The sequence below is a fragment of the Pogoniulus pusillus genome, chromosome 29 (genome assembly GCF_015220805.1).
Source record: "Pogoniulus pusillus isolate bPogPus1 chromosome 29, bPogPus1.pri, whole genome shotgun sequence".
Classification (NCBI taxonomy): Eukaryota; Metazoa; Chordata; class Aves; order Piciformes; family Lybiidae; genus Pogoniulus; species Pogoniulus pusillus.
In genome coordinates, this window is record NC_087292.1 from 16998419 (window position 1) to 17023396 (window position 24978).

At 64.7% G+C, this 24978-nt stretch overlaps 3 protein-coding genes across 3 annotated transcripts; 2 read left to right on the forward strand and 1 right to left on the reverse strand.

Moving 5' to 3' along the window:
- Positions 1-1138: 1138 nt before the first annotated feature.
- FAM110A (family with sequence similarity 110 member A) lies at positions 1139-3885 on the reverse strand. Its single transcript, XM_064167455.1, has one exon. It carries the CDS (start codon positions 3689-3691, stop codon positions 2675-2677), a length of 1017 nt encoding a protein of 338 aa, XP_064023525.1. The 5' UTR covers positions 3692-3885; the 3' UTR covers positions 1139-2674.
- A 7709-nt stretch (positions 3886-11594) lies between these two features.
- Positions 11595-14648, forward strand: SLC52A3 (solute carrier family 52 member 3). The gene is made up of 4 exons (XM_064167483.1): positions 11595-11679; positions 12471-13520; positions 13969-14092; positions 14209-14648. Exons 2-4 carry the CDS (start codon positions 12493-12495, stop codon positions 14419-14421), a joined length of 1365 nt encoding a protein of 454 aa, XP_064023553.1. The 5' UTR covers positions 11595-11679; positions 12471-12492; the 3' UTR covers positions 14422-14648.
- A 4260-nt stretch (positions 14649-18908) lies between these two features.
- Positions 18909-24837, forward strand: SCRT2 (scratch family transcriptional repressor 2). Its single transcript, XM_064167810.1, has 2 exons — positions 18909-19163; positions 21339-24837. The coding sequence occupies exons 1-2, from the start codon at positions 19040-19042 to the stop codon at positions 22046-22048; spliced, it is 834 nt and encodes a 277-aa protein (XP_064023880.1). The 5' UTR covers positions 18909-19039; the 3' UTR covers positions 22049-24837.
- Positions 24838-24978: the final 141 nt, after the last annotated feature.

Sequence of the window (24978 nt, forward strand, 5' to 3'; positions counted from 1 at the left end):
GCACCGCAGGCAGCAACCATCCCAGCACCCTCCAGCACCCCCTGGCAACCTCCCAGCACCTCTAACAACCCCCTAGCACCCCACACCTTGCCTGCACGTGGGCTGGGGGCTGGGTGCCAGGTGGGTGGGTGGCCCCCACCCTGGGGTGGTACTGGTTTGCTCCCTCTCCCAGCCGCCTGCCTGCACATGGGGCACCCATGGGAGGGGTAAGGATAATGGGCACCCTGAAATGCTCCAAACGAACACCAGAGCCACAGGCTGGCAGCTGCCAGGGCAAGTGAGAGGGAGGGCTGGGGAGTGTCCCCAGCAGCAATACACAAAGTGGGTGCCACTCCTGGGGAGGGACACCTGTGTCACCTTAACACGCAGGCACACGTGGGCATGCATTGAGCATGGGAGCCCAGGACACCCACGTGGGCACATGAGCACACATGCTTGGACACAGGTGCCCCTGTTCAGGCACACACGAGGCTCTGCAGCCACGCAGGCCACGGGACACCAGGACAAAGCCAAGGGACACGGCAGTTGCTCAGCCTGTGCCAGGATTGGGGGGGTGCTGATGGTGCCCTCTGCCCTTGGCAACAGCAGCAGGTTCAGACCAAGCCCCTGGCTGTGCCAGGCTGAGGAACCTGGCAGCACAGCCAGACATAGCAGGGCACAGCTGCTGGGATCCAGCTCCCACAGAGCTTTCCCTGAGGGTGGAAGCCTGTCCTCAGGTGGGTGCCCTGGGTGCCAGTCAGCCCCCGGGTTCTGACACCTTGGGGAAGCAGCCAGCACCCCACACACTGGCATCCCTTGGGTGTGTGCTTCCTCTCCAGCCCGGTTTGTCAGCCTGACTCACGGACCAGACATCATCCCCACGTCCTGTCCACCACCAGCTGCTCACCACAAGCCGTTCACCAAGGTCTGCTCACTACATCCTGTCCACCGCGGGCTGCTCTCCACGTCCTGCCCACCACAGCCTGGTGGGCAAACCACACCCCAGCGGGGTCCAGATGGCTGCTACACCTCGGGGAGGGCATTCACAGCGCAGGAGGAAATGATTCATCCCCATGAGGGCTTTTTTGGGGTCCCCCAGTGCTGGGTGGAAGCCCTGGTCAAAGGGAGCCTCAGTGCTGCCCTGGCCAGCGCTGGTTGAGTTGGGATTGGGCAGCAGTGGCTTCGACCCCTCTGAAAATGAAAGCTGCAGCCCTGGGGTGGTCTGCGGGGCCTTGTCACCAGCCTAGCACCACTGACGTGCATGTGGCGTTTGCAGAGTGGTGCCCATGCCAGCCAAGCTGGCTGCTGGCACAGGTGGAGTTATTTATGCCACGGCAGCAGCAGCACGGCTGAAGCTGGAGCAAGGAGGCAGTGGCAGGGCAGGTGTTCAGGCAGGACCCCCTGGATGTCGACCCTGGTGGCTTTAGTGTCACCTTCCCCAGCAGCCAGCTGCTGGCGTGGGATGCAGCAGCGCGGCAGGGAACTGCGGGACCTCAGCCGCGCAGGCAGCACCGGCGGTGCCGGGGGGAGCTGCGGTGCTATGCGAGGCTGCCCGAGGGTACCAGACGGGAGCTTTTCATCTTCAAAGCCTTCTCTACTCCAGCTTTCATCCTCACCCTCCTGGGAGGTCCTCACTATCGCCGCCCCCAGCTCAGAATCCCAGAGGAACCGGGATTTGGCCAAGCTCAGCAGTGCTTTGCCGGAGCAGGGCGAGCAGGCTGCAGGGTGGGCACGGTGCTGTCTGCAGCACAGAGGGGGAATCCCACTGCCCAGGGCTCTGCCGGCACCTGCCAGACCCAACCATCACCCTTGCCGTGCCCGCTGGGTCCCGCGCTGGCACATCACCCACCGCTCCCACCGGCATCCAGCTGCTTGGCACCACCAGCTGCTGCTGAGCACCCCGAGGGTCCTTGCCCCATCCCCACCTCTCCACCATCAAAGCCCAACGGCCCCCAGCGCACCGGGATTTAATAAACCCAGCTGTGTTAGCATCGTTAGCATTAATTATCCTAATTGTTATTCCTATTTACAGTTCAAACAAGAAGAAATGCAGTAGAAATGAGAGAAAGACCAAGAAACATCTTCATAAATAGCAGGGCCCAGCGTGCCCAGGGCTGTGCTGGCAGCCAGGAGGGCACACAAGTGTCACAGACACTCACACACACGGTCCTAGGGTACTCAAAGCGGGGAAAGGGGTGTCAGTTTGCCCCCTCCACACACCTCATGAAGCACCCAAGTTCCCTCAGCCCTTCAGTGTTAAGATAGAGGCCACCAAGGTACTGTCCCCACCCTGGGCATTGTGGCCACCTCAGTGGGGCAGCTCCTTCCCGGGGTTCCGTGGAGAGGGGAACCAGCCCCTCGCCCCCTACCCATGGGCGCTGTCAAGGAGCAGGGGGGGTTGAACACACACGGGTACAGACAAGGGCATTGGGGGCCAGCCACACAAACCCAGGGGCACACCCTCTGCCCTCCTGTGCCCACCTGGCTCTCCAGTGCCAGCACAGGGCTGTGATGGAGCTGGAGCCATCAGGAAAGACGCCCAGCCACCGCACCAGAGCTCTGCCAGTGCCACCGTGGCACAGGGGACAGGGAAGCGAACAGGTAGCTGAGTTTGAGAGTCCTGTCACCGCCCAGAGGTCCCTGGCCCATCCATCAGCTCACAAACGACCCCATCCCTGGTGCCACCATGTCACCGCTACACATCGGAGACCTGCTGGCACTCCCTGGCCTGGCGCAGCCCGTACAGCCACTTGATGACGCGGGCGTTGCGCTCGATGACGGAGATGCCGTAGGGTACCCGCTCCGCTGGCCGTCCCTCCGGCGTGGCAGCGCTGGGGGGCGAGTGCCCGCCCTCCGAGCTGGCAGTGCTGACGCTGTGGAACTTGAGGGATACGATGTCGGAGCTGGCACGGGCGAAGCGCTCGGCGCCCACCTCCTGCAGCTCCTCGGGATCGAGGCCGCAGTAGTTGAAGAAGCGTTCGAGGTCGGCGGTGGCCCGCGAGAGTCGATCGCTCAGGTCCGACTTGGAGCGGTGCAGCAGCGGCTGCCGGCGGGCACCCTCGGGGCAGGCGGGCGAGCTCCGCGCTGGGGTCGCTGCCAGCCTGCTCGGCACGGGGGATGCGGGCACCGGTGTCACCTGGCCCTGCGGAGTCCCGCAGGGATGAACGTCCACCCTGCGCACGGCCACGCTGCCGGGAGGTTTGGTGGCAGCGGGGCTCTGGGGCAGCTTGCCAGCACCCTCTGCCCTGTCGCCCGGTGTCGCGGGCGCCTCCGCCTTCCACTTGTGCTCCCGGCCCAGCGGGCTCTCCGCCTTGGGGAAGGGACCGTCACACAGGTTGATGAGGTTGTTGAGGATCTCCAGGTCAAGGGAAGTCTTCGGACCGCCAGCCTCGGCGCGGCGCGGCCCCGAGGGCGCCCTGCGGCTGGGGGTGAGCGCTGCCCGGCGTACCCCCGGAGCGAAGAGGGGCTGCTTGAGCAGCGGTGGCTTCACCGGCTCCTGCTTGGTGCTGGCGACCCGCTGGCTCTTCACGTACTTGGCCTTGTCAGCCTCCAGCCTCTCCACCGCGCTGGGCTTGCCGGCACCCGGCTCGGCGCACCGGCGGAAGTACGCGGGCCCCTTGCGGAGGATGCGGACGGGCATGGCCGAGGTGAAGGGCACCGTCACCGTCATCCCTTTCATGGCATCGCCAGCTTGCAGCGCCTCGACCGGCATCCTCCGCGCCAGCAGCGGGGCACGGCGTGGGCAGCCGGCACTGGTGGCGAGGGGCTCACGGGCCGTCGCTGGCTGCAGAGACAGGGTCAGAGTGAGGGGTAGCCGCCGGTGGCCGCCCGCCTGCCCGACCCCCCTTACCCGCGCTGCGGCCTCGCCGGCAGACAAAGGCTGCCCGGGGGTGTGCGGGGCCGCACGGGCTGCGCCAGCTGCGCCGCGATTGCTATTTGAAGGCAGGGACCACGCCTCCGCCCGCCGCCGCCGCCGCCGCCGAGCCTTCCCCCCGCCAATCCGCGCAGCTCAGCCTGCTTCAAACTGCGCCCGGGCCAATCCGGCTGCCGCCGAGGGCACCCCGGCAGCGGCTAGGGACACCCCGGGGAGCCCAAGTCGAGTGCAGGCTCGGGGGGGATGTGGCCTGGCGACCCCTCGCCGGAGCTCTGCCGGCATCAGTCCTGCCCGGGGAAGCACTGCTCGCACCTAGGGGTGCAGCGCCCGGACCTGGAGGTGCATTGCTTGTGCTCAGGGCTGAGGCACCTAGACATGGGCGTGCATTGCCTGCACCCAGAGGTGCATCGCCCCCTCCCGCAGCTGCAGCACCCGCTCCTAGGAGCATCACCCACTCGTGGGGGTGCATTTCCCGTACCCACAATTGCATTGCCTGTACCCACGATCACATTGCCCACACAAGGGATGCATTCCCCATACCCCCGGCTGCACCCCTGCCCTACTCACCCACTAGCCCTCTAGGCTGGGGTGTTTGGCGTTCCTTCCCCTGAAACTCCCTCAGCTTCCAGCCCCCTTGCAGGATCTAGGTCTGCTCCCAGGCTCATTAGTCTCACTCCGGAGCCTGCTGGGAAGCACCGGTGGGGTTTTCCATTCGTTGCTCCCCGGCTAAGGTGTGCCAGGAGCTGTGCACCCCATGTCCTTGGTTCCCCGCCAACCCCAACATGAACAACCTCCCGCCCCAACGGTCGCAGGCAGCACCGGCCCGCCCACAACGCGGGGGGAAGGAGGGGAGACGGGGAGCAACACCCAAACCGGCCCTGCACCCCTCTGCAGCCCCCTGCCCAGCTGCTTCCAATGGTCCTGCCAGGAGTGGGCATAGCCGGAGGTTCTCCAACACACTGAGGGGCTCAAGCAATGTTGGGGTGAATGGTGGGACACATCGGGTTGGACTCGTGTCCCATCCCCCTCCCCCCCCCCCAGTCCTTTTCCCAAGCTGCTCTGACAACCCTCCTGGGGTTCCCTTGGTCCGGGCACAGGGGAGCCCTGGGGAGCTAAGAACAAGCCCTGTGACTCACCAGGCACTGTGGTGGGCACGGCGGGGGTCAGCGTGCTGTGGTCTCACTCCCTTCCCACGACAGCCTCAGCCACTCACCTGCCTGCACAACTTCCTGGGTGCCACCCAGGGCCCGGCCCAGTGGGCGGCAGGAGCCAGGCTTGGCACCCAGAGCAGCATGCCGCAGTCATTCTGAGCCACGGCTACACTGCCTGTAAGCCCACGCGTGTCAGCATGTGGGTCCTAGCCCCCCAAACTCTGTACCCAACAGGGTACCCAACCCATCAAAACCTGTGCCAAACAGGGGGCCCAGACTCTTCCCCCCCATTTGTGCCTAACAGAGTCCCCAGTGCCCTGGAATCTGTGCCCTAATGAAGTGCCTGCAGAGCAGCCCCCCCCTGGCACACAGTGCATTGGCCTGATGCGTTGTGACGGGCAAGTGGCCCGGCGGAGCCTGGCCGTCCCTGTCCCCTGCCTGGGGGGACAAGCTGCCTTCTGACCTGGAAAGCGTCTGCGGGGGGTCTGGCCAGGCACGGGGACAGCTGGGGATGATCCCAGCGCCACCGCAGACCCTCCTTCCCGGGGGTGGATTTGGTACCCCTCCGAGGGGAACCCAGCGCTGAGCTGCCTTGAGGACAGAGCCAGCAGTGCAGGACACCAGTGCCCTTGCTGGGCAAGGACAGGGACAGGCAGGGTTGGCAGGGCACCCCCTCAAAGCCATGTTTACAACACTCCGGGGAAGCAGTGCAGGGATGAGCTCAGCGTTGCACAAAGGCAGGGACAGAGCAAGACCCAGACCGGTGGGCAGGGCTGGCTGCCAGCCAAGTGCCCTTGTGGCAGCATCCACTGAGTCCAGCGCCGCGGAGACTCCACACCCCACAGCAGCACCATGCCAACAGCCAGTCCCGCTGCCCTCATACTTTGTGCCAAGCTTAGGAATGGCTTCCCAGGTGGGCACAGGTGTGTAAATGCACCCCCTTCACCCCGGAACGTTTCCCATGTTGGGCACTGCAGTTCAGCCCGGTGCCAGAGGTTCAGCCCCAGGAGCACACCACGGAGGGGGTGGCTGCGGGGGCACAGGGACGAGGACAGCGCAGCTGCATGTGGCCGGCGTGGGCTCCCCTCCCCTGGCCAGCGCGGGCAGACAGACGGGCACAACCTGCTGCTCTGCATTCCTGCGGCGCTGAGCAGCCTGCCCTGGCATGGCCGCGCTGAGCCAGGCTGAGCCGCCCTCCAAACAGCCCCAAACCCACAGCCCATTTGCCCGTGCCCCAAGCCCTGCCAGAGTATGCGTGTCCCAGTGCCAAGCTGGCAGCCTCACTTATGCCAGGCAATGCCCAGACATGACCCTGGCTCCTCTCCCTCCTGATGTAGACAGCCCATTCGGGCATGCTTGGCACATCAGGTCACTTCATACCCAGAAAGCTGTCCTGGGAGGTGTGTGCTTGTGCCTCTCCCAGTCCCATGTTGCTGGCACAGGATTGGCACTACCTCCACCGCCTACCTGGATCAGCTCTGAGATGTGGGAACCTCCTTGGCACCGTCTCAGCTGCACTGCTGCTTCTCCCTGAGCTCGTCCCGGACGTGTCCTCGGCCACCTCCTTCCCTTCTCCCCATGGGACAACAGCTGGAGGAGTGATGGAGCAGCTCCCACTGAGTCAGCACCAGGTGAGAACATCCTCCAAGCAGCTCAGCTCTCACATGGCACTAAAACCACCGGGCATTCCCCCTTGCCAGGCTGCGTCACACAGCGTGACTGCCGAGGGTGACATCCTGGCTGCCGGTTCAGCCCGTGGTGCCAGTCAGGAAGGGCAGATGTGTGGCCTGAGGTGCTCACACTGCCAAAGCCAAAACACTTCTGGGCATCCCCTACTCGCTGCAGGGAGAGGATCCTGAAGCCCAACAAGGGCATCATGGAGAGGGGACAATTCCCATCCCTTCCATGGGCAGGGAGCTGCTGCCCAGGTCCACATGTGCCACTGGCATGGATTTGCCCTCTTTTGCCATGCACCAGCAGCAACTCCCTGCAAGAAACCCCAAAATACAGACAAACAACACCAAAGGAGGTGACAGACAGGGGCATGGTCACCAAACCCAAAGCCACATGGACCTGCTGGCCTCAAGCCAGCCCGGGGGTGGCTGCCAGCCCTGTGGTACAGGCAGCTCTGATTGGTGGGGCCAAACGTTGAGCCCACGCAGCACAAAGCTGGATCACGTGTGGATTTCAAACTGCTCTTGGAAGCAGGGCAAGCACTGGATGGTCTCCGAGGCTCGGGCTTGGATGATCTTCAAGGTCCTTTCCAACCAAAACAACTCTGTGGTTGTGGGGAGGTGTTGCAGGGGCAGTGCTGAGCCAAGCCCGCAGGAAGCAGCTGTTTGGGTACCGCAGGGTTGCCCTGTGCTTGGGCAATGTCAGCCACGGATCCACACAGCAGGCTCAGCTGGAAAAACACTGCCTGGCATGGAGGGCGAGGGCAGAGCCCGCGGGCACCTGCACCGCCAGGCACCGCAGGCTGAACTGGCACCCGGCACGTCACTGGTTGCAGTCTCACCGGTGCAGGCAGCTGGCTGCCCGCAGCTGCCCGGGCACGTCTGGGTGTTTTGGGAGCCAGGCAGCACCCCACAGCCTCGCCCTTCCTGGAAGCATCCCAGGGATGGGTTTTGGGAGGGCAGCCTGGTCCCCCAGCAGCCACCTCAGTACCTTGGCTGCTGTCCCTGGGGTGTGGAGACTGGGCAGGGGTGGGGGAATGGTGCTTGGGTGTCAGAGAGGCAGGTGGGTGCTGGCACTGGCTCTGCACTCACCTCCCACAGACACTCAGGGCCCTCTTCATGCCACTTCAAGGAATTTCCCAGAGCTGAACACAGCTGCCAAGGAGCAAAAAATGTTCTCAGAGGCCAAATCCTCCCTGGGTGCTGGGTGGAGGCAGATGCAGGTACCCGGCAGCACCCACGGAGCTGCAAGGCTGGGGCTGGGCACAGCTTTGTCACCCCTGGGCAGAGGCACCTCCAGAGCCAGGCCCCTCCTCATCTTGATGGGTGCTAACTTGCTGGGTGTTTCACCACAGCCCCTTGCCATGCCAAGGCTGTGCCCAGCTTTGCAGTGAGGGAGCTGCCCCTGTGCCACATGCCCTGAGCTGGGGCGAGCCTCAGTTCTGCTCCTGCCTCAGTTTCCCCATCTGTGTGCTCTGCAGAGCCAATCTGCAAGGTGGGGGACAACGTTTTAAGGGACCTGGGGACTCAGTGGGGACAGCTATTGCTGGGCACAGCATCACCTTGCCCTCCACGGGCAGCGGCAAGGATGCTGCCCACACCTCGCTACCGGCACAGGCAGCAGCTCGGGGCAGGAGCTGGCGAGGTGACAGATGGGGACAGGCCGGGCGGGAGGCCTTTGTCTGTGCCGTGGCTGCGGTGACAGGGACCCGCAGATGGCGGCTGCAGCCCGTGGGCAGGCGAGCACCGGGCCCTGGGGATCCAGCCCTTTTGTGGGGGTCTCACCTCCGGCAGCGGCCCCTTCCCGGCTGCCCCCCACCAGCCTTTTTCAACTTTCAACTTGACCTGCTCCTTTCACATGGAAATGGGATGCAAATGGGGCGTGGGGGCTGCCACGGGCCAGCGGCTGTGACCCGCCAGGGCATCCCCGCACCCGAGGCTGGGGGGAGGGCAGGGGACACATCCCATCACCTGGGGCAGTCGGGGGTCTCTGGGCTAGCAGGGGGCTCCCTTTTCCCCATTTAGGAAGAGCATCCCCATCACACTCAGCTGAAAGCAGATATTAGGGGGTGGCTTTTGATGGGGTTGAGCTTCAGACCCCCACTTTCCTGACCCACCCCCCCGAGTGCCCTCCCATCCAGTCATCCCCACGGCACAGGCAGTGTGGCCACCTCAAGAGCCCCACTGCTCGCCCTATCCTGTGCTGGCTGCCTTGGGGACAGGTCTCCAAGCCTGGCTGGGTGAGGAGGGGGCTTCCCCAGTCTCTGCAGCCCAGCAAAGTCCCGTGGCTGAGGATGTCTCGGCTACCAAATGTCACCATCTGCCCGGGGGCCTTCGCTCACATCTGCCAGAGGGGCTGGGGGCTGGAGGGTCAGCTGCAGCACGGGGAGGGGGTGGAGCAGGCAGGGCAGGCAGGGCAGACAGCACGTGGCAGGGGCATTTGGGTGAGGAGCATGAAGTAAGGGCATGGAGGGGGGGGGTCGTCCATCACCGAGCACCCCCTCAGGCTCCCCTGCGCTGTGGCCATGCAGCCCTGGGCAGGGTCTCACTGCTGGCCAAGCTGCTCCTTTGTGCTGCCAAATTAAACAGGACAATTGCTGTCCCCTCCCTGTCCCCATCCCCATCCCCGACCCGGTCCCTATTCCTGTTCCCATCCCCATGGCCACACAGAGACCTCAGTTACTCAGGGACCTACCCAAGTCCCTGTTTCCTCCTAGCAGCTTGGACTTTCTCCCCTCCTCTCCCATCCCACCGGGCACCCATCCTGGCTCTGACTGGGGCAGTGAACTTCCTCTGCTGGCATGGAGCTGGCATGGAGCTGTCAGGGGGTTGTGCAGGAGACAACCCTGACAGGCAGGAATGGTTTGGTTAGGACTGAGCAGAGCTTGCACAGCACCAAGGCCTTTTCTGCTCTTCACACCACTCCAGCAGCCAGCAGACTGGGGAGGTGCACAAGGAGCTAGGAGGGGGCACGGATGGGACATTCCCCCCCCCAACCAAGAGATGTCCCATCCATGGAGTCTCCTACTCAGCAGCAAAAGCTGGAGCTGGAGGAAAGGAGGACGTTCAGAGGGATGGCATTTGCTTTCCCAAGCTACTGCTGGGCATGTTGGACCCTGCTGTCCCAGGGGTGGCTACCCACCCACCTGCCATGGGCAGCAGTGGCAGAATGCCTGATGAAGGAGATGCTTTTTGCTCTCACTGCTCACTGGTCTTTATCTCAAGCCAGCAGTTCTCTCCCTTTCAGCCTTCCCATGCTCTCCCCCATCCCATTGAGGTGGGGGTGAGCAAGCAACTGGGGAGGGGAGAAGAACTGAGGAGTGAGGAGGATGCCGAGCTGCCTGCTAGAGTTGACCCTGGTAGCACCTCAAAACCTGCCTCTGCCGAGGGCACTCAGCTGTGCAAACAGCCTCCCTGCAGCCCCAGGGGCACAGGGACAACCACCAGGGGCACAGGGACAACCACCAGGGGCACAGCCACACCTTTGTCCCTGCAGCAACTCCATAGCTGGGGCAGGGATGGAGTGGGACAGGGTGCGAGGGCTGGCTGCGAAGCCCTGGGAAGGACAGGGCACAAGTAGAGCAGGCAGGGCAGTGCGGGCGGGGCAGGCAGGTCGCTGGAGAAGGCGTCCCCAGGTATCCCAGGGCTGCAGCTCGCTCTCCCAGCGACACCCGGTGGGTGCTGGGGGAAGAGCCACCGTGAGCCATGCCCAGGGTGGTGTGGGATGAGACGGGAGGAGATGACCGCGCTGCTGGGGATCACCTGGCCTCTGTCCCCTCCCCTGTGCCACCTCCAGGCCGGTCTGCGGGGCTCACGGCTTGGCTGCTCACCTTGGTGCCATCTTGCTGGAGGTGGGTTCAGAGGTGCCCAGCCCTGCAGTGCACCCGAGGAGAGACAGCCACTAGGTTTGGAGGTCCCCATCCCAGCTTGTGACCCTGAAAAGATGCCCAGTGGGGACGGGCACCATCCCTGAGTGACATTCACACCTTCAAGAAGCCTGAAATAGGTGGGATGCAGTTCAGCTGGGGACAAGGGCAAAGTCCAGGACACCTCCCGGAATAATCCCTGGCACCTGGCCAGTGACAACGCTGCGGCAAGCTCCCGGTGCCACAGCCGGGCAGGCAGGAGGCATGAGGCTGGCCCTGGCACCAGCGGTACGTAGGGGGACTCAGGGCAGCTGTAGCCCCCAGGGCAGGGCAGTTTGAGGGCAGGAGGTGGTGGGAGGTGGCACAGTTAGACTTTGGCCACCAGATTGGGATTTGGAGCTGAAAGGCACCCGGGGTTGGTCTGTGCAGGGTGAGAGTGGCTTAGTGGTGGGGAGGGGGGAGCTGGGCCCTGTGCCCACCCGATGAAAACCAGGGGCTCACCGAGAGGGGAAGCAGGAGAAAAGGGGGTCTTGAATCCCTGCCCCCCCCCCCCCTCCCCTCCAGCCCTGTGCTCAGGCTGACCCCAGCCCCTGCCCCAGATCTGGTCCCACTGTCCCCTGGGCACTCGCCCCTCTGCCCACGAAGGTGCCCTCGGGAGCGGCGCCTCCCGCTCATCCCTCCAAGGACTTCAAAGCTCTTCCTTGCAGCCTGCTTATCTCAGCGTTTATCTCATCCTCCCCTGCGCGGCAGCCAACCAAGCCTGCGGCCGCTCCGCTCTCACCCCGCGCCCTGCTGGCACCCTGCGCCCGCACACGCCCGGGACAGCAGCCCTGAGGACGCAGCTTCGGCTGGCACCGCCGAGCACGGCGCGGAGCTCCCCCCGCAGCCGGGAGCAGGGCAGAGCGGAGCCCGCCCGCCGCCCGTCCGCCCCCGGCGGCGGTGACGTCCCCGCCCCACGTCACGGTCCCGGCGGGCAGGGCCGGCCGCGTGCCGCTGCCGGTTGCCAGCGCGGGGTGAGCGAGTTCCTCTTCGGGAAGTTGTTGCGGGGCCGGTTCGGAGCAGGAACCTGCTCTCCGCCCGCCTCCTGCAGCCCCTGACCTCCCCGCCCGCTCCCGCCGAGCTCAGCCCTGGGAGAAGTGAGTTTCCTCCTCCCCCCTGCCCCCGCAGCCGGCTCCGCTGGCCTGAAGGGACGTGGGGACACGGGGGCACGGGCCCTGGGGGGGGTCCCAGCTCCTGAGTGGGCAGGGGGTGCAGCCCGGTGCCAGCTGGGCTCAGCTCACGGGCAGGAGCCGGAGCTGGTTTGCAAGGTGGTGCTGCCGGGATCCTTCTGCCCCGAGCCTGCTGGGATCAGGCAGGACCCTGCTGGGAGGAGATGGAACCTGCTTGGCTGTGGCTGTGGGGGGAGGTTCAGGACGGATGTGGCGGGGGTGGGGGGGTGACAACGGTGCGGGGAGGGAAGGTTCAGGACCTCTGAGACTCGGTTCCCAGCAGAGCAGCTGCCCAGGACTCTGACACCCCCCCCCCCCCTCACTCCCCCAGCCCAAGTCGAGAGCCATCTTCGCCCCGTGCCACACTGTGCCATGCCATCAGGTGGGGCAGGTTCAATGTCCTTCCACCAGTGCCATCCTAGCTCCGTGTCTTGTCCTTGATAACCCCGGGATGAGGCCCCAGGAGGAGCTGAGCAGGCCCCACACCCAGTGCAGGAGGGGACAAGGGTCACTCCCACAGGGAACAGGGGGGGTCTCCAGGGCTGGCAGGGGGCAGAGGGGGCTGTGCCGTGCCATGCCGTGGCGGGGGGGGGGCTGCAGTGCTCTTGCGCGGGGAGGAGCTGCTGTGGGAACGCAGGCAGCGGTCGCAGGGGGCCGGAGCAGGGGTCTGGGGGGAGGTCAGGTCTCACCCCACCACTGATGGAAGCCTCTCCCCACAGCCCAGGCTGCCAGCCCTGAGCCATGGCGCTGCTCACCCACCTGCTGGCCTGCACCTTCGGCATGGGCTCCTGGGTGGCCATCAACGGGCTGTGGGTCGAGCTGCCCTTGCTGGTGACGATACTGCCAGAGCAGTGGGACCTGCCCTCCTACATCACCATCATCATCCAGACGGCCAACGTGGGGCCGCTCTTCGTCACCCTCCTGCACCACTTTCGGCCCGGCTGGCTGAAGGAGGTGGCTGTCATCTACGTGGTGGTGTCCGTGGGTGTCCTGTCCTGCTTGCTGCTGGCCTTCCTCTGGGACTACACCATCCCCCTGGGCGGGAGGACACACAGCGCTGCCTTCCTGCTCCTCACCTTCTTCCTGGCCCTGGTGGACTGCACCTCCTCTGTCACCTTCCTGCCCTTCATGATGCAGCTGCAGAGCCAGTACCTGACCACCTTCTTCATAGGAGAAGGGCTCAGCGGGCTCATCCCAGCCTTCATCGCCCTGGGGCAGGGCTCCGGCGTCTCCACCTGCCTCAACCGCACCTTTGAGGTCAACATCACCACTGGCAATGTGACCGTGGAGACCCTCACCTCCCAGCTGGAGACCCACTACTTCCCACCCAACTTCTCCCCGCTCATCTTCTTCCTCCTCATGACTGTGATGATGCTGGCCTGCTTGCTGGCCTTCTTCTTCCTCACCAAGCAGCCCAAGGTGTGGGACCTGTCCCAGCAGCAGCTCTTTTCCAGCAACATCATGCTGAGCTCGTTCGATCAGCTCCCAGAAGAGGGAGCTGGCTCACGCCTGAGCAGAGCCTGCCCGTGCCCAAAGGATGCCAAGGGGCCTGGGGACATCCTGCCAGAGAAGGTCTCCTACTCTGTGGCCGAGATCACCTTCATCTACTCCCTCATCACCTGGGTGTCCTCCCTGACAAATGGGATCCTGCCCTCCGTGCAGTCCTACTCCTGCCTGCCCTACGGCAACACTGCCTACCACCTGACAGCCACGCTCAGCTCCATGGCCAACCCCCTCGCCTGCGTGGTGGCCATGATCCTGCCCAGAAGGTGGGTAACAGGGCACTGAAGTGTGTCCCTGGGGTCCTGCCCCGTGGTGGGATCAGGGGAGAAGACACTGGGGTGTGCCTTGTAGGGTATCCATGCCCTGGCATCCTCCTTAGGAGGGAGCTATTCAGCCTATGCCACAGGTCTGTGCCTCTCACCAGGAATGTGGCAGTGTTCCCTGGTGTCACTCATATGACCTCTGCAGGTCGCTGCCCCTGCTGGGCATCCTTATAGTGTTGGGGACAGGTTGGGAGCAGTCACTGGTGTCACTCACATGTCCCTTGGAGGTTGCTGCCCCTGCTGAGCATCCTTATAGTGTCAGGGACAGGTTGGGAGCAGTCACTGGTGTCACACATATAACAGTTGCAGGTCGCTGCCCCTGCTGGGCATCCTTATAATGTTGGGGACAGGTTGGGAGCGTTCTCTGGTGTCGCTCACATGTCCCTTGCAGGTCGTTGCCCCTGCTGAGCATCCTCACCGTGGCTGGGACAGGCTTTGGTGCCTACAACATGGCAATGGCAGTGATGAGTCCTTGCCCAATCCTCCAGCAGTCCCCGTGGGGTGATGCCACCATCGTAAGTCCCTCTCTCCTGGCCCACCCCTGGCTCCAGCTTCACCGCCATGGCTCCCAGCCTCAAGCTGGGGTAATGCCTCAGCCCCGCTGACCTCTCTGCCCTCCCTGCACCCACAGGTCCTCTCCTGGGTGCTCTTCACTGGGACACTCTCCTACGTGAAGGTGATGGCCGGGGTGATCCTGCGGAGCCGCAGCCACAGCGCGCTGGTGTGGTACGGGGCGCTGGAGCAGCTGGGCTCCCTCCTCGGGGCCCTGCTCATGTTCCCCCTCGTCAACATCTACCACTTCTTCCAGTCCGAGGACTACTGCAGCCTGCAGTGCCCAGCGTGAGCAGGGTGGCACCCCTGGACAGCCTCTCTTGCCAGCATGAATCCCCCCACCCTGGGGAAAACCAGCGAGGGCTGGGAAGTAGCACTGGGACCAGGGCGGTTGCGGGCACCGCCTCCCCACCGGGCTGTGCCAGCTCCCTGGGCAGGAGCAGCTCCTTGGCTGTGTCCTCAGCCTGGGCACGGGGTGTGCCCATCACATTCAAAGCAATAGAAGGTGTTTGCACAGCCCTTGGCCTCACTGCTGCCCATATCCCCTGTGCCAGCGGGCATTGTGCCACTGTCATCCACTCCTGCCCCCAGCTGGGGCCACATCCCATCCCTTCCCCTGGGGCTTCCAGTGTCATGTAGCATCGTGCCCCCAAAGCCCCTCTGGGATCCCATGGGTGGGCACTCCCCAGCCACACTGAGTGGCATTGCCAGCCCCATGCCGTGGTGGAGGTGGCAGCTGCTCCTGGGTCTGTGCATTTGCAGCCAGCTGCAGGGAGAGAGACAAAGGCAGCTTGGGGACAAGGACTGGGGGGGCACACAGAGCTTTCACAGAGGCCCCCAGGAAATGCTGGGGAAACTGAGGCACAATGAGACTACAGGGCCTGGCACTTGCCATCCTCTGCTCTGCCCCCATCTGTGTTTTCTACCCCCTCCACAAGGCCTGTGCCCCACTACACCCCATCCCAGCCCCACTGCACCCCATTTGAGCCCCATTGCTCCCCAGCCCAGCCAGACTGCACCCTGAGACAGGCAGCACTGGGGGTGCAGAGCTGGAGAGAGACCACAGCAGAACCCTGTGCCCGGGCACGGCGCCGGATTGGGGGGGGTGGCATGGGATGATGCCAGCGCTCTGCCACCTGGTACCCCAACTGTGCCCCAGCCGTGTCAGCCAAGATGGGCACTGGAGCATGGCAAGCACAGGGGGTTGGGGGACAGTTGCACCCCCTAAACTGGGCTGGCACCCGTGCCCCACGTGCGCCTGCGCCCCTTCCCCGGGGCACGAGGCAGCCGGGCCTTTGTCCCTGTCCCTTTGTCTGGCAATCTGCTCCCGGGGCCTCGCAGCCACCGATTGGAACCATTTCGGGGCTCCGGCTGCGGCCCGGATGCCGCTGGGAGGGACGCGACTGGAATCGCTAATGGGCAGCAGCCCCCCGAGCCACTGGCACCAGCAGGGGTCCCGCAGCCGAGGAGCCAGAGCGGGAGCTAGGACACCAGAATCTGCCCCCCAACCCTGGCATCAGCGGGCATCGCCCTGGGCACCTTTAGCCTGACCCCCACAACACCACGCAGCACCCCACATCCAGGGTCCAGCTTTGGGGGGTGGGGGGACGCTAAGGGGGGCTGAGAACCGGCGGGGATAGAGGGGGAAGGGGTTGTCTCATCCCATAAGCAGGAGCTGAAGCAGGAACCCTCTGCCCTTATCCCCTGCAAGGATGCTCCTGCCCTTGGGAGCCCTCCAAAGACCCTCACCCACCGGACACCACCACCCTCCCAACCCCCACACCCCCCCTAACCCCTCCGCCCCTCTCGCCGAGGAAACAATCGCTTCCCATGGGAATTATTTCCATACAGCTGCTGAGGACTGCAGGGCCGGGGCTGAGCCTTTCTTCTGGCACTCGCCTCCCTCCCTCGCAGGTTTTTTGCGGGGGGGGGGACACGGGACACAGGGGCTGCAGTCAGCGATATGAGCAGAGCTCGGCGGGGCTGATTGCGGGTTATTAACATAATTATCTCAGTCCCCTGCCTCTGAAAGCAGCCGGGTTCCTCTGCCTCCCCCCTCACCCCACCCCCCCGTCTTTTACACTTAATTACCTCGCTTATTACACCACAGCCTGCCGAGAGGCAGAGCCCAGGGCAGCAGGCAGTGAGCGGGCAGTGCGTGGGTAGTGAGTGGGCAGGCAGCAGCCAGAGAGTGGGCAGTGAGCAGGGAATGGGGCAGGGGGGGAGGAAGGCAGAGAGCAGGAAGTGGTGAGTTAGTGGGGAGCAAGCAGCAACGGTCAGGCTGTGGGCAGGCAACGGGCAAGCAGTGGGCAGGAAATGGGCAGTGGGCAGAGGGTAGGCAGCGGAGCAGGCAGGGAGGAAGGCAGCTGGCAAGCAGTGGATGGGCAGGTAATGGGCAGGCAGCAAGTGGGCAAGGGGTAAGCAGAGAGGAAGACAGCAGGCAGGCAGTGGGCGTTGAGCAGGTGGTGGGCAGGCGGCTGGCAGGCACAAGGCAGGCAATAGGTGGCCAGGCAGTGGGCAGCAGGCAGCAGGGCTGTCAGTGGGCAACGGACTGGCGGCGGGCAGGCAGTGGGTGGGTAGATAGTAGGTGAGCGGCGGACAGTGGGCAGGCAGCAGGCAGGCAGCAGGCAGGCCCAACTAGGGCGTAAGTAATGCCCGCTCTGTGAACGTGCCTTCAAGGAGAGAAGCGGCACAGACGGGGATAAACACATCAGGGAACGGGCGGCAGAGCCCGGTGCACCGAGCGGGGCAGGGGCGGGACGGGCACGGCGTGTGGGAGCGGCCCGGCAAGCAACGGCGTCCCTGTGCCCCCCCCCACCCCTGCCGGGTACCGCGGTCCTCCGAGAGAGGTGACCTTGAACTTGGCAGAGCCCTGACGTCAGGGCAGCGCTGCGGGGCCAGATGGGAGCCGTGGCACTGCCAGCGAGCCCCGGTCGAGTGCTGCGGCAGGGGGGGAGGGGGGCGAGACCCCTCCAGCACGTGTTGGGGGGCAGCCCTGGGACCCCCAGACTCGAGAACAAGTCTAGGGGGGGAATGCGAAATGCCCCAGGGCTGTGGGATGCTGTAGGCTGTGGGATGCACTGGGCTCTAGGATGCTGTGGGATAGGGGATGCTGTGGGATAGAGGATGCTGTGGGATGCACTGAGCTCTAGGATGCTGTAGGATAGGGGATGCTGTGGGATGCACTGGGCTCTAGGATGCTGTGGGATAGGGGATGCTGTGGGATGCACTGGGCTCCATGATGCTGTGGGATAGGGGATGCTGTGGGATGCACTGGGCTCTAGGATGCTGTGGGATAGGGGATGCTGTGGGATGCACTGGGCTCTAGGATGATGTGGGATAGGGGATGCTGTGGGATGCGCTGGGCTCTAGGATGCTGTGGGATGGGGGATGCTGTAAGCCGTGGGCTACTCAGGGCTGTGGGATGCTGTGGGATGGTCTGGGATGTAGGATGCTGTGGGCTGGTCTAGGTTATTGGATGTCCTTAGCCATGGAATGCTGCAGGATGCCCTAGGCTGTGGGATGCCATACAAAGCAGTGAGCAGGGGCACAATGTTCCGGTGTGATGCCAAGCTGGCTCCAGCCCTGGCTGAAGGAACACTCATGGATAGCCAGGCCCAGGGTGCTAGCTGCAAGGGAGCTGCTTTTGGCCTCTAGACCAGATGCCACATGCCCAGGGCTAAAGTTGCTGCTGCCTCCCGAGGCCGAGAGTGCCCAGGGCTGCCCTGTGCCAGCACTGCCTGCGGTGGCAGATGGCCAACTGTCCTTACTTAAGTGCTGCACCGCTCTCAGCACAGTGCAGGGACAGCAGGGACAGACAGGTCTTGGTGTCACTCTCCAGCCCCTGGCTGTCACAGAGCCAGTTCCGGGGCCACTGAGTGCCCGCAGGACCGGGGCCTCATCCTGCTCCTGGGGGCGCGGCAGGAGAGCCGGGGCGAGGGGAGGGGGCGAGCCGGGGCTCCAGGGAAGGAACAATGCTCTGCTGCCAGCCCCGCTATTGTTGTGGGCTGCGAAGGTCACCGAGCTTCCCTGGGGACAGGGATGGGAACAAGGGACACGGAAGGGGAGAGAAGGTGGGGAAAAGGCCAGGGAAGAGGAATGGGGAGGGGGAAAGGGGCAGTGGGCAGGGATGAGTGCAGGGCATAGGTGGGACAGGGATGAGGGTAGGATGGAGGGAGCAGGAATAGGGACAGAGAACAAGGTATAGGGAAAGGGACAAGAGGAAGGGGTCAGCAGAAAGGGGCAGGGGACAGAGACGAGGACAGGGAAAACAGACGGGAACGGGAACATGGAACAAGGATAGGAATAGGGAGCAAGGACAAGAGAAAGATGCAAGAAACAGGGACCCGGAACAGGGATGAAGACAAGGGATGGGGGGATGGAGACAAGGGACAGGGATAGGGACTCCCGCCCCCGCAGCCCCGTCCTTCGAAGGCCCCGGGGGCTGGCGGCGGGGAGACAAAGGAGGTGGGAGGCAGCGCTGTGTCCCACCGCCCCCCCCGCCGTCCCCGTCCCCCCGCCCCGTCCCTTCGTATCCCCATTGTCCATGCCCCGGGGGTGGGGGGGAACAGGGTGGGAGGGACCGGAGACCCCTCACTGTCGCCATGCCCGGGGTGCCCGGCTCTACCGGCGGCTCGGGGGGCTTCGGGGGGGGCTCCGGGTGCGGCCGGGTGGAGCGACCCCCTCCCCCCCCAGCATCCTGCCTTCCTCCCCTCCTCCTCCTCCCCTCCTCCTCCTCCTCCTCTTTCTCCTCCTCCTCGCCTCCCCGCCCCTCGCACTCGGCTCCCCGCTCCTTGCTGCCCGCACAGCCGGGGCCGGAGCGCCGGGGCGGGGCGGGGGCCGGGGCCGGGGCCGGTGGCGGTGCCGGTACCGGAGCTGTCCAGTGCTGAGGGCGCCGGCCCGGCCCCGCCATGCCCCGTTCCTTCCTGGTGAAGAAGCTGAAGGCGGAGGCGTTCCCGGCTACCGGGGCCCCCGCACCCCCTTACACCCCACTGGAACCCCCCTACGCGCTGCCCGGCCCCGCCACCGGCGATGGTGAGTGCGGGAATGAGGGATCCGGGGACGGGGGGGCCCCGCCGCTATTGTGTGTGAGCCTCACTGGGGGAGCTCAGGGAAGGGGCGGGAGGATGCGGGGCAGGACGAGGTAGGGGGCCCCGCGTTGTGTCCTGCAGCCGGGGGGGGGTGCAGTGAGGCGGTGGGAAGCGGGAGTGGGGGGGTTGGGTCACTCGTCCTCGCCTTGTCCCCGCTCTGGGGCTAGTGGCCGAAGTTGATCCTCGGGGAAACATCCCCTGCGTGACAGCGGCATCCCCCGTGGGCTCCCCATGCTCCCCAACCCCCCTCCGCCTCCCGGGGGGGCAGCAAGGCTAGCTTCTTCCCAGGACAAGTTGGGTTCTTTTGGGGGGGCGTGCGAAGCAGGCGGTCTGGGGGGCAGGCGGGGGAAGCCAGAGCCTCGCCGTGCCTGCGGGTTTCATTGTTCGCAGCGGTGCCCCGAGCCCCCCGGGAGCAGGCGGGGGAGAGGCGGGGGCAGCCCCCTCCCCGCAACGCCGGCAGAGATGCAAAGAGCTGGGCTGGGGGGTCCCCGCAGCCCCGTCCTGCCGGGAGATACTGGGGAGAACTCTCAGGGTCCCCCAGCTTCGGCAGAGACCCCCTGATGGGCTCAGAGACAGCCTGAAAGAGGGGGTCGGGAGATGAGGGGGGCCCATTCGGGCTGCTCAGGGAGCGGGAGGTTGAGCTGAATGCGGGAATGGGCCTGATCCAGCTATGCACAAGCCAGCATTGTCCCACCGCTGCGGGCTTGTCCCCCCTTTTCTACCTCTCCCCCGTCCTCGGTAGGTTTTCTGTGCTGGGAGCAGGACCATGAGAGCGGGGAGGGCGGGGGGGGGTTCCTCTTCTTCCTTCCCCCTCGACATCAGGAGGCGAGAGCCGGTGGGGGAGGGATGCGCTGCAGCTGGGCAGAAGCTGCCGACGCTGCTCTCCTGGAAATAACCTTGCTGCATGCTCGGAGGCAGCGTGAGAAATTGCTGAGCAGGGCGCTTTCTGCACAGCCCGCGCTGTCAGCACCGAGCGGGGAGGACGGGGGGGGGCAGCTCTACTCCTGCCACGCAGCCCCCTCCCCACTGCAGACACCCCCGGCCTGCACGGGACAACGGCAGCAGCCCCTCACCCTGGACAAGGGGTCCCATGAGTGGGGGGAGGGGAGATGCCTTTAGGGGATGCTTGGCTGCATTGGGGTTAGGGTTTTCACGGTGCTTCAGTGGTGGGAAGGGGCGGGACTGGCCCGGGCACCGATGCAGCCCCCTGGCAGCCCCCGCTGCCACCAACAGCAGGGACACGGTCTCTAAAGGGTAGCATGCACAAGGCAGGAGAATAGTGGGACTAGTTTGGGGGTCCTGGGGGTGGCAGAATGTCCCACAGGGTCACTGGCCTGGCAAGGAAAGAGCTGAGCTGATCCTCCTGAGGTGACCTTCATGTGCCAGCGCTGAGGGACAGGGATGCCCACGGGGATACCCACACAGAGACCACTCTGTCACGGGTCAGGGGTCCTTTATTCGGAGCCGGGCCTTGAGTAGATCAATGTCACACAGGGGTGACACTGCTGGAATACCACCTGAGCCCTGTTCCACGCCTGAGGCGACTGTGGGTCCCTCTTCTGGGCAGGAGCCCAGGATCCCAGCGCTGCTGGCACCTCCATCCCCGGGGAACAGCCCCTGCGGGGGAAGGTGAGGGGCCTTTCCCAGCCCCTTTTCTGAAGAAGGAAAGCCTGGGGCAGCCTCCTTCCCCCTTGCCCCAGGTGGCCCGGGTTTGGGGAGGCAGGAGGTGCCGGAGCAGAGCTCGTTACCGATGCTGCCCCCGTGAACAATGAGGCACAGACAGCTGCCTGGCGGCAAATGGCCCCCGGGGGCTGTCCGCAGCCGGGGCAGCGGGGCCGGCACAGGGTGGGCGCAGCTGAGTGTCCCACATCCCCGTCCCCAGCTCCCACTCAGGGCAGCCCCGCGGGATGGCATCCATCCTGCCAGCAGATGTGGACAGGACCTGGGGCAGACAAGGCAGCTCCGCCGCTTGGGAAGAGCCCGAGTGGGAGCAGGGACTGCGTGCCAGGGGGCAGCCTCAGTTCTGCACCCACGCTGGGTATTTTCGGCTGGTAGCCTGTGCCTGTCTGCTGTGGGCTTGACCCGGAGGGACAGTAACCCCACTGTGCCATCCCCGTAGGGTACCTCCAGCACTGCCTGGCACCCGCCGGCTACGACACCGACAAGAAGCAGGGTCTGCCACCGCCGCCGCCGGACCCGGCCTACGCACCGGGCCACGAGGAGTACAGCGACCCCGAGAGCCCCCAGTCCAGCTTTTCTGCGCGCTACTTCAACGGGGAGGCGGCGGTGACGGACAGCTACTCCATGGATGCCTTCTTCATCACGGACGGGCGGTCGCGCCGGCGCAGCGAGAGCCAACGCCGCGGCGGCAGCCACCGCCACTCCTGCCCCGAGTGCGGCAAGACCTACGCCACCTCTTCCAACCTCAGCCGGCACAAGCAGACCCACCGCAGCCTGGACAGCAAGATGGCAAGGAAATGCCCCACGTGTGGCAAGGCTTACGTCTCCATGCCCGCCCTGGCCATGCACGTCCTCACCCACAACCTCAAGCACAAGTGCGACGTGTGCGGCAAAGCCTTCAGCCGGCCCTGGCTGCTGCAGGGCCACATGCGCTCGCACACCGGGGAGAAGCCCTTCGGCTGCTCCCACTGCGGGAAAGCCTTCGCCGACCGCTCCAACCTGCGCGCCCACATGCAGACCCACTCCGCCTTCAAGCACTACAAGTGCAAGCAGTGCGAGAAGACCTTCGCCCTCAAGTCGTACCTCAACAAGCACTACGAGTCCGCCTGCTTCAAGGGCTCCGAACACAGCTGTGCAATAGGGAACTAGCCCCCCACAGCCCCCTGTGGCACACCCCCGGCCCCTGCCCTTTTATCACCCCTATTGCCATCCCTGTCTCCATCCCCGTTCTTCTCCCTATCCCCATTCCCACCCCCATTCCTATTCTTATCTCCTTCTTCCCCAACTCCATCCCCATTCCTATCTCCAACCGACATCCCTGTCCCCATTCCCACCCCATCTCCAACCCCATCCTCATCCCTGTCCCCATCTTCGTCCCCATCCCCGTCGCTGTCCCCAGCCCTTCCTCATTCCCATCCTTATCCCAGTTCCAGTCTCCAGCTCGGTCCCGGTCCCCGTGCCAGCACTCTCGCAGCTGCAGCCGGCCGTGCGTTGTGGCTGTGCCGTAGCTAGCGGCCACGCACCCCCACCCCCCGCCCCAGACTCACCCCTAGCTCTCCTTGGGAAGGGCTGGATCCAGCTGGGTCCGCAGCAGGACCCAGTTCCTTGCCCACAGGTCCCTGAGCCCCCTCGCAGCCAGGCAGGTCTCTCTGCGGGGGTCTCACCCGGGGACCTCTTCCAGACCCAGGAGGGACTTTCCTTGCCCAGCTCGTGACGTTCACCTCCTCTATTTATTTAATTTATTACTATTATTTATTTAGAGCTGCTGCTTCTCCCCCCGGGGGATCCCGAGGGAGAAAAGACACTTTTCTGCTCCCCCTCAGGAGCAAAACCTCACCTTGACCTTGACACTGATGGGACCATGGGCTGGGTGCTCCTGCCAGCTCGGCGGGACTGACGGACGGGACGGCTGTCAGGAGGCTGTCAGACACCCCTGGAGGCTGGGCTTCTTGCAGCCCACCACCCTGGGGCACCCTGAAGCCCCCTTACCCAGCACAGTCCCATGGGACATAGCCCCATGGCACCGTGCTCACCCTGGCACTGCATCTCTGCAGCCCCGGTGTCAGGGAAAGAGAGAGGGGTGCCCGGCTGCGACCCATAGGACACGTGTGTCCCCGTGGCACCCAGCTTGCCCGGGCATACCTGGCCCCCGCCACGGCTATGGGCTGGGGAACAGCTCCCTCCGGGCAGGTGCAGCCCCCCTCGCCGTGCATACGGCCAGGCTGGCAGCTGGGCTGGAGACCCAGCCTCGTGGAAGCACCTGAACCCCTAAATGCGCCCCCAGCCTCTGCCCAGAGCCCTGCCCAGCCCCCTCCCCATCACCCCCACCCCCCAGCCCGCCTGCGCTCAGGAGGAGGGGCTCAGCGTAGCCGTAAAGTTTAGGTGAGTCTATTTAAATGTTCTTATTTATATTATTTATAACTTCTGCTTTTCACTATTTATTTGCCAAGACTGGCAGGGCCGTGCCAGCGCTGGCTTGCAGGAGGTGGCAGAGCCGCAGCAGAGCCGCCGTGCCCGGGACGCAGCCACGGTGACACGGACGGGGACAGGACCCCGAGAGCGGACCGTGTGGTGGGCACGGAGGCAGGAGGGCATGAGCTGGCACCTTTATAAGCCCTCCCCAAAAGGCAAAGCCTTTCTCATTCGTCTTCCTCGCCGCCGCAGGTTTCTGCTGTGCCCCCTCCCCGCCCCGTGCCAGCCCGGTGGGGACAAACCAGCCGTTCTATGCAACCTCCCTGCGGAGCATCCCCGCACCGGCCCCCGAGCGAGCGGCATTCCCGGAGCGGGGCCCGACCCGCGCCTCCGCTTCCTACCTCGGGCCACCAGCTGTCACGGCCCCATCACCCCGTGCCAGTCCCCGACACCCTCGGGCTCCAGCCTGGCACCCTACGGGGCCGCACTCGCGTACCCCACACGTCTTCCTGCGCTGTCTTCCTCCCTGCACCGTCTTCCTCCCGCCGCCTCGGTGCCCATGTTGCCGTGGCTTGCGGTCTCGATGCCTCCCGGGGACGTCCCTGGCACCACCTTCCTCCTGCTGCCCCGATGCCCACGTTGCCACAGACACAGCTCATGGGCTTGTCATCTCCCGGGGACATCTCCGGCACTGTCTTCCTCTTGGTGCCCATCTTGCCATGGCTCGTGGGATTGAAGCCTCATAGGGCATCCCTGGCACCATCTTCCACCCACCGCTTTGGTGCCCACATTGCCATACCCACAGCTCAGCACTTGCCAGGGACACCCATGGCACTGTCTTCCTCTCCATGTTTGTGCCACCAACACCCATGGGCTTCATGCCTCTTGAAGACGTCCCTGGCACAATCTTCCTTCCATCATCCTATTGCCCATGTTGCCATGTCTCATGGGCTTAACGTTCTCCCGGGGACATTCCTGGCACTGTCTTCCTCTTGGTGCCAGTTCTGCCATGGCTCACATGTTCAGTCCCTCCCAGGGATGTCCCCGGCACCATCATCCTCCCAGCGCCTCGGTGCCTGCATTACCATAGCTCACAGGCGTGACACCTCCCGGTGACATCCCTGTCACAGTCCTCTCTGCCATGGCACCGTGCCCACGCACCCACACTCTACGCAGGGTAAAAAGCATTAACCCCCCAGCCCCACGCCCCTCCCAGCCACCACGCAGGTAGCCACCAGCGAGGACGCAGCAGTTGAGGCTCTCCGCGCCGTGCCGGCAGCACCGGCAGCACCGCGTCCCTCGGCCGGGCGGGCACAGAGCGGGCACCACGCCTCTGCCCCTGCCCCTACTGTAAATAGCAGATACTACAGCAATAATTTTCCGTGCATGATAGATTTTTTTCTGCCAGGTTTTGTACTCTGCCAGGTTTTGTACCAGTCAGACCAGACAAGTCTGCTGGGGACCCGGCTGCCCGCAGTATTACTTGTAACGCGATTCAGGGATATAAAAGGGATTTCTGCCACTAACTCTGTGTCCTGGGGCGTTTGTGCTGGCACCGGTGGGCGGTGGCGGGAGAGCCGTGGGTCTGTGCGCCGATCCTGAGGTGGCACGGGGCAGGAAGCTGGGACAGGGAAGCTGGGACGGGAGCATGGTGAAAAAAATACTCT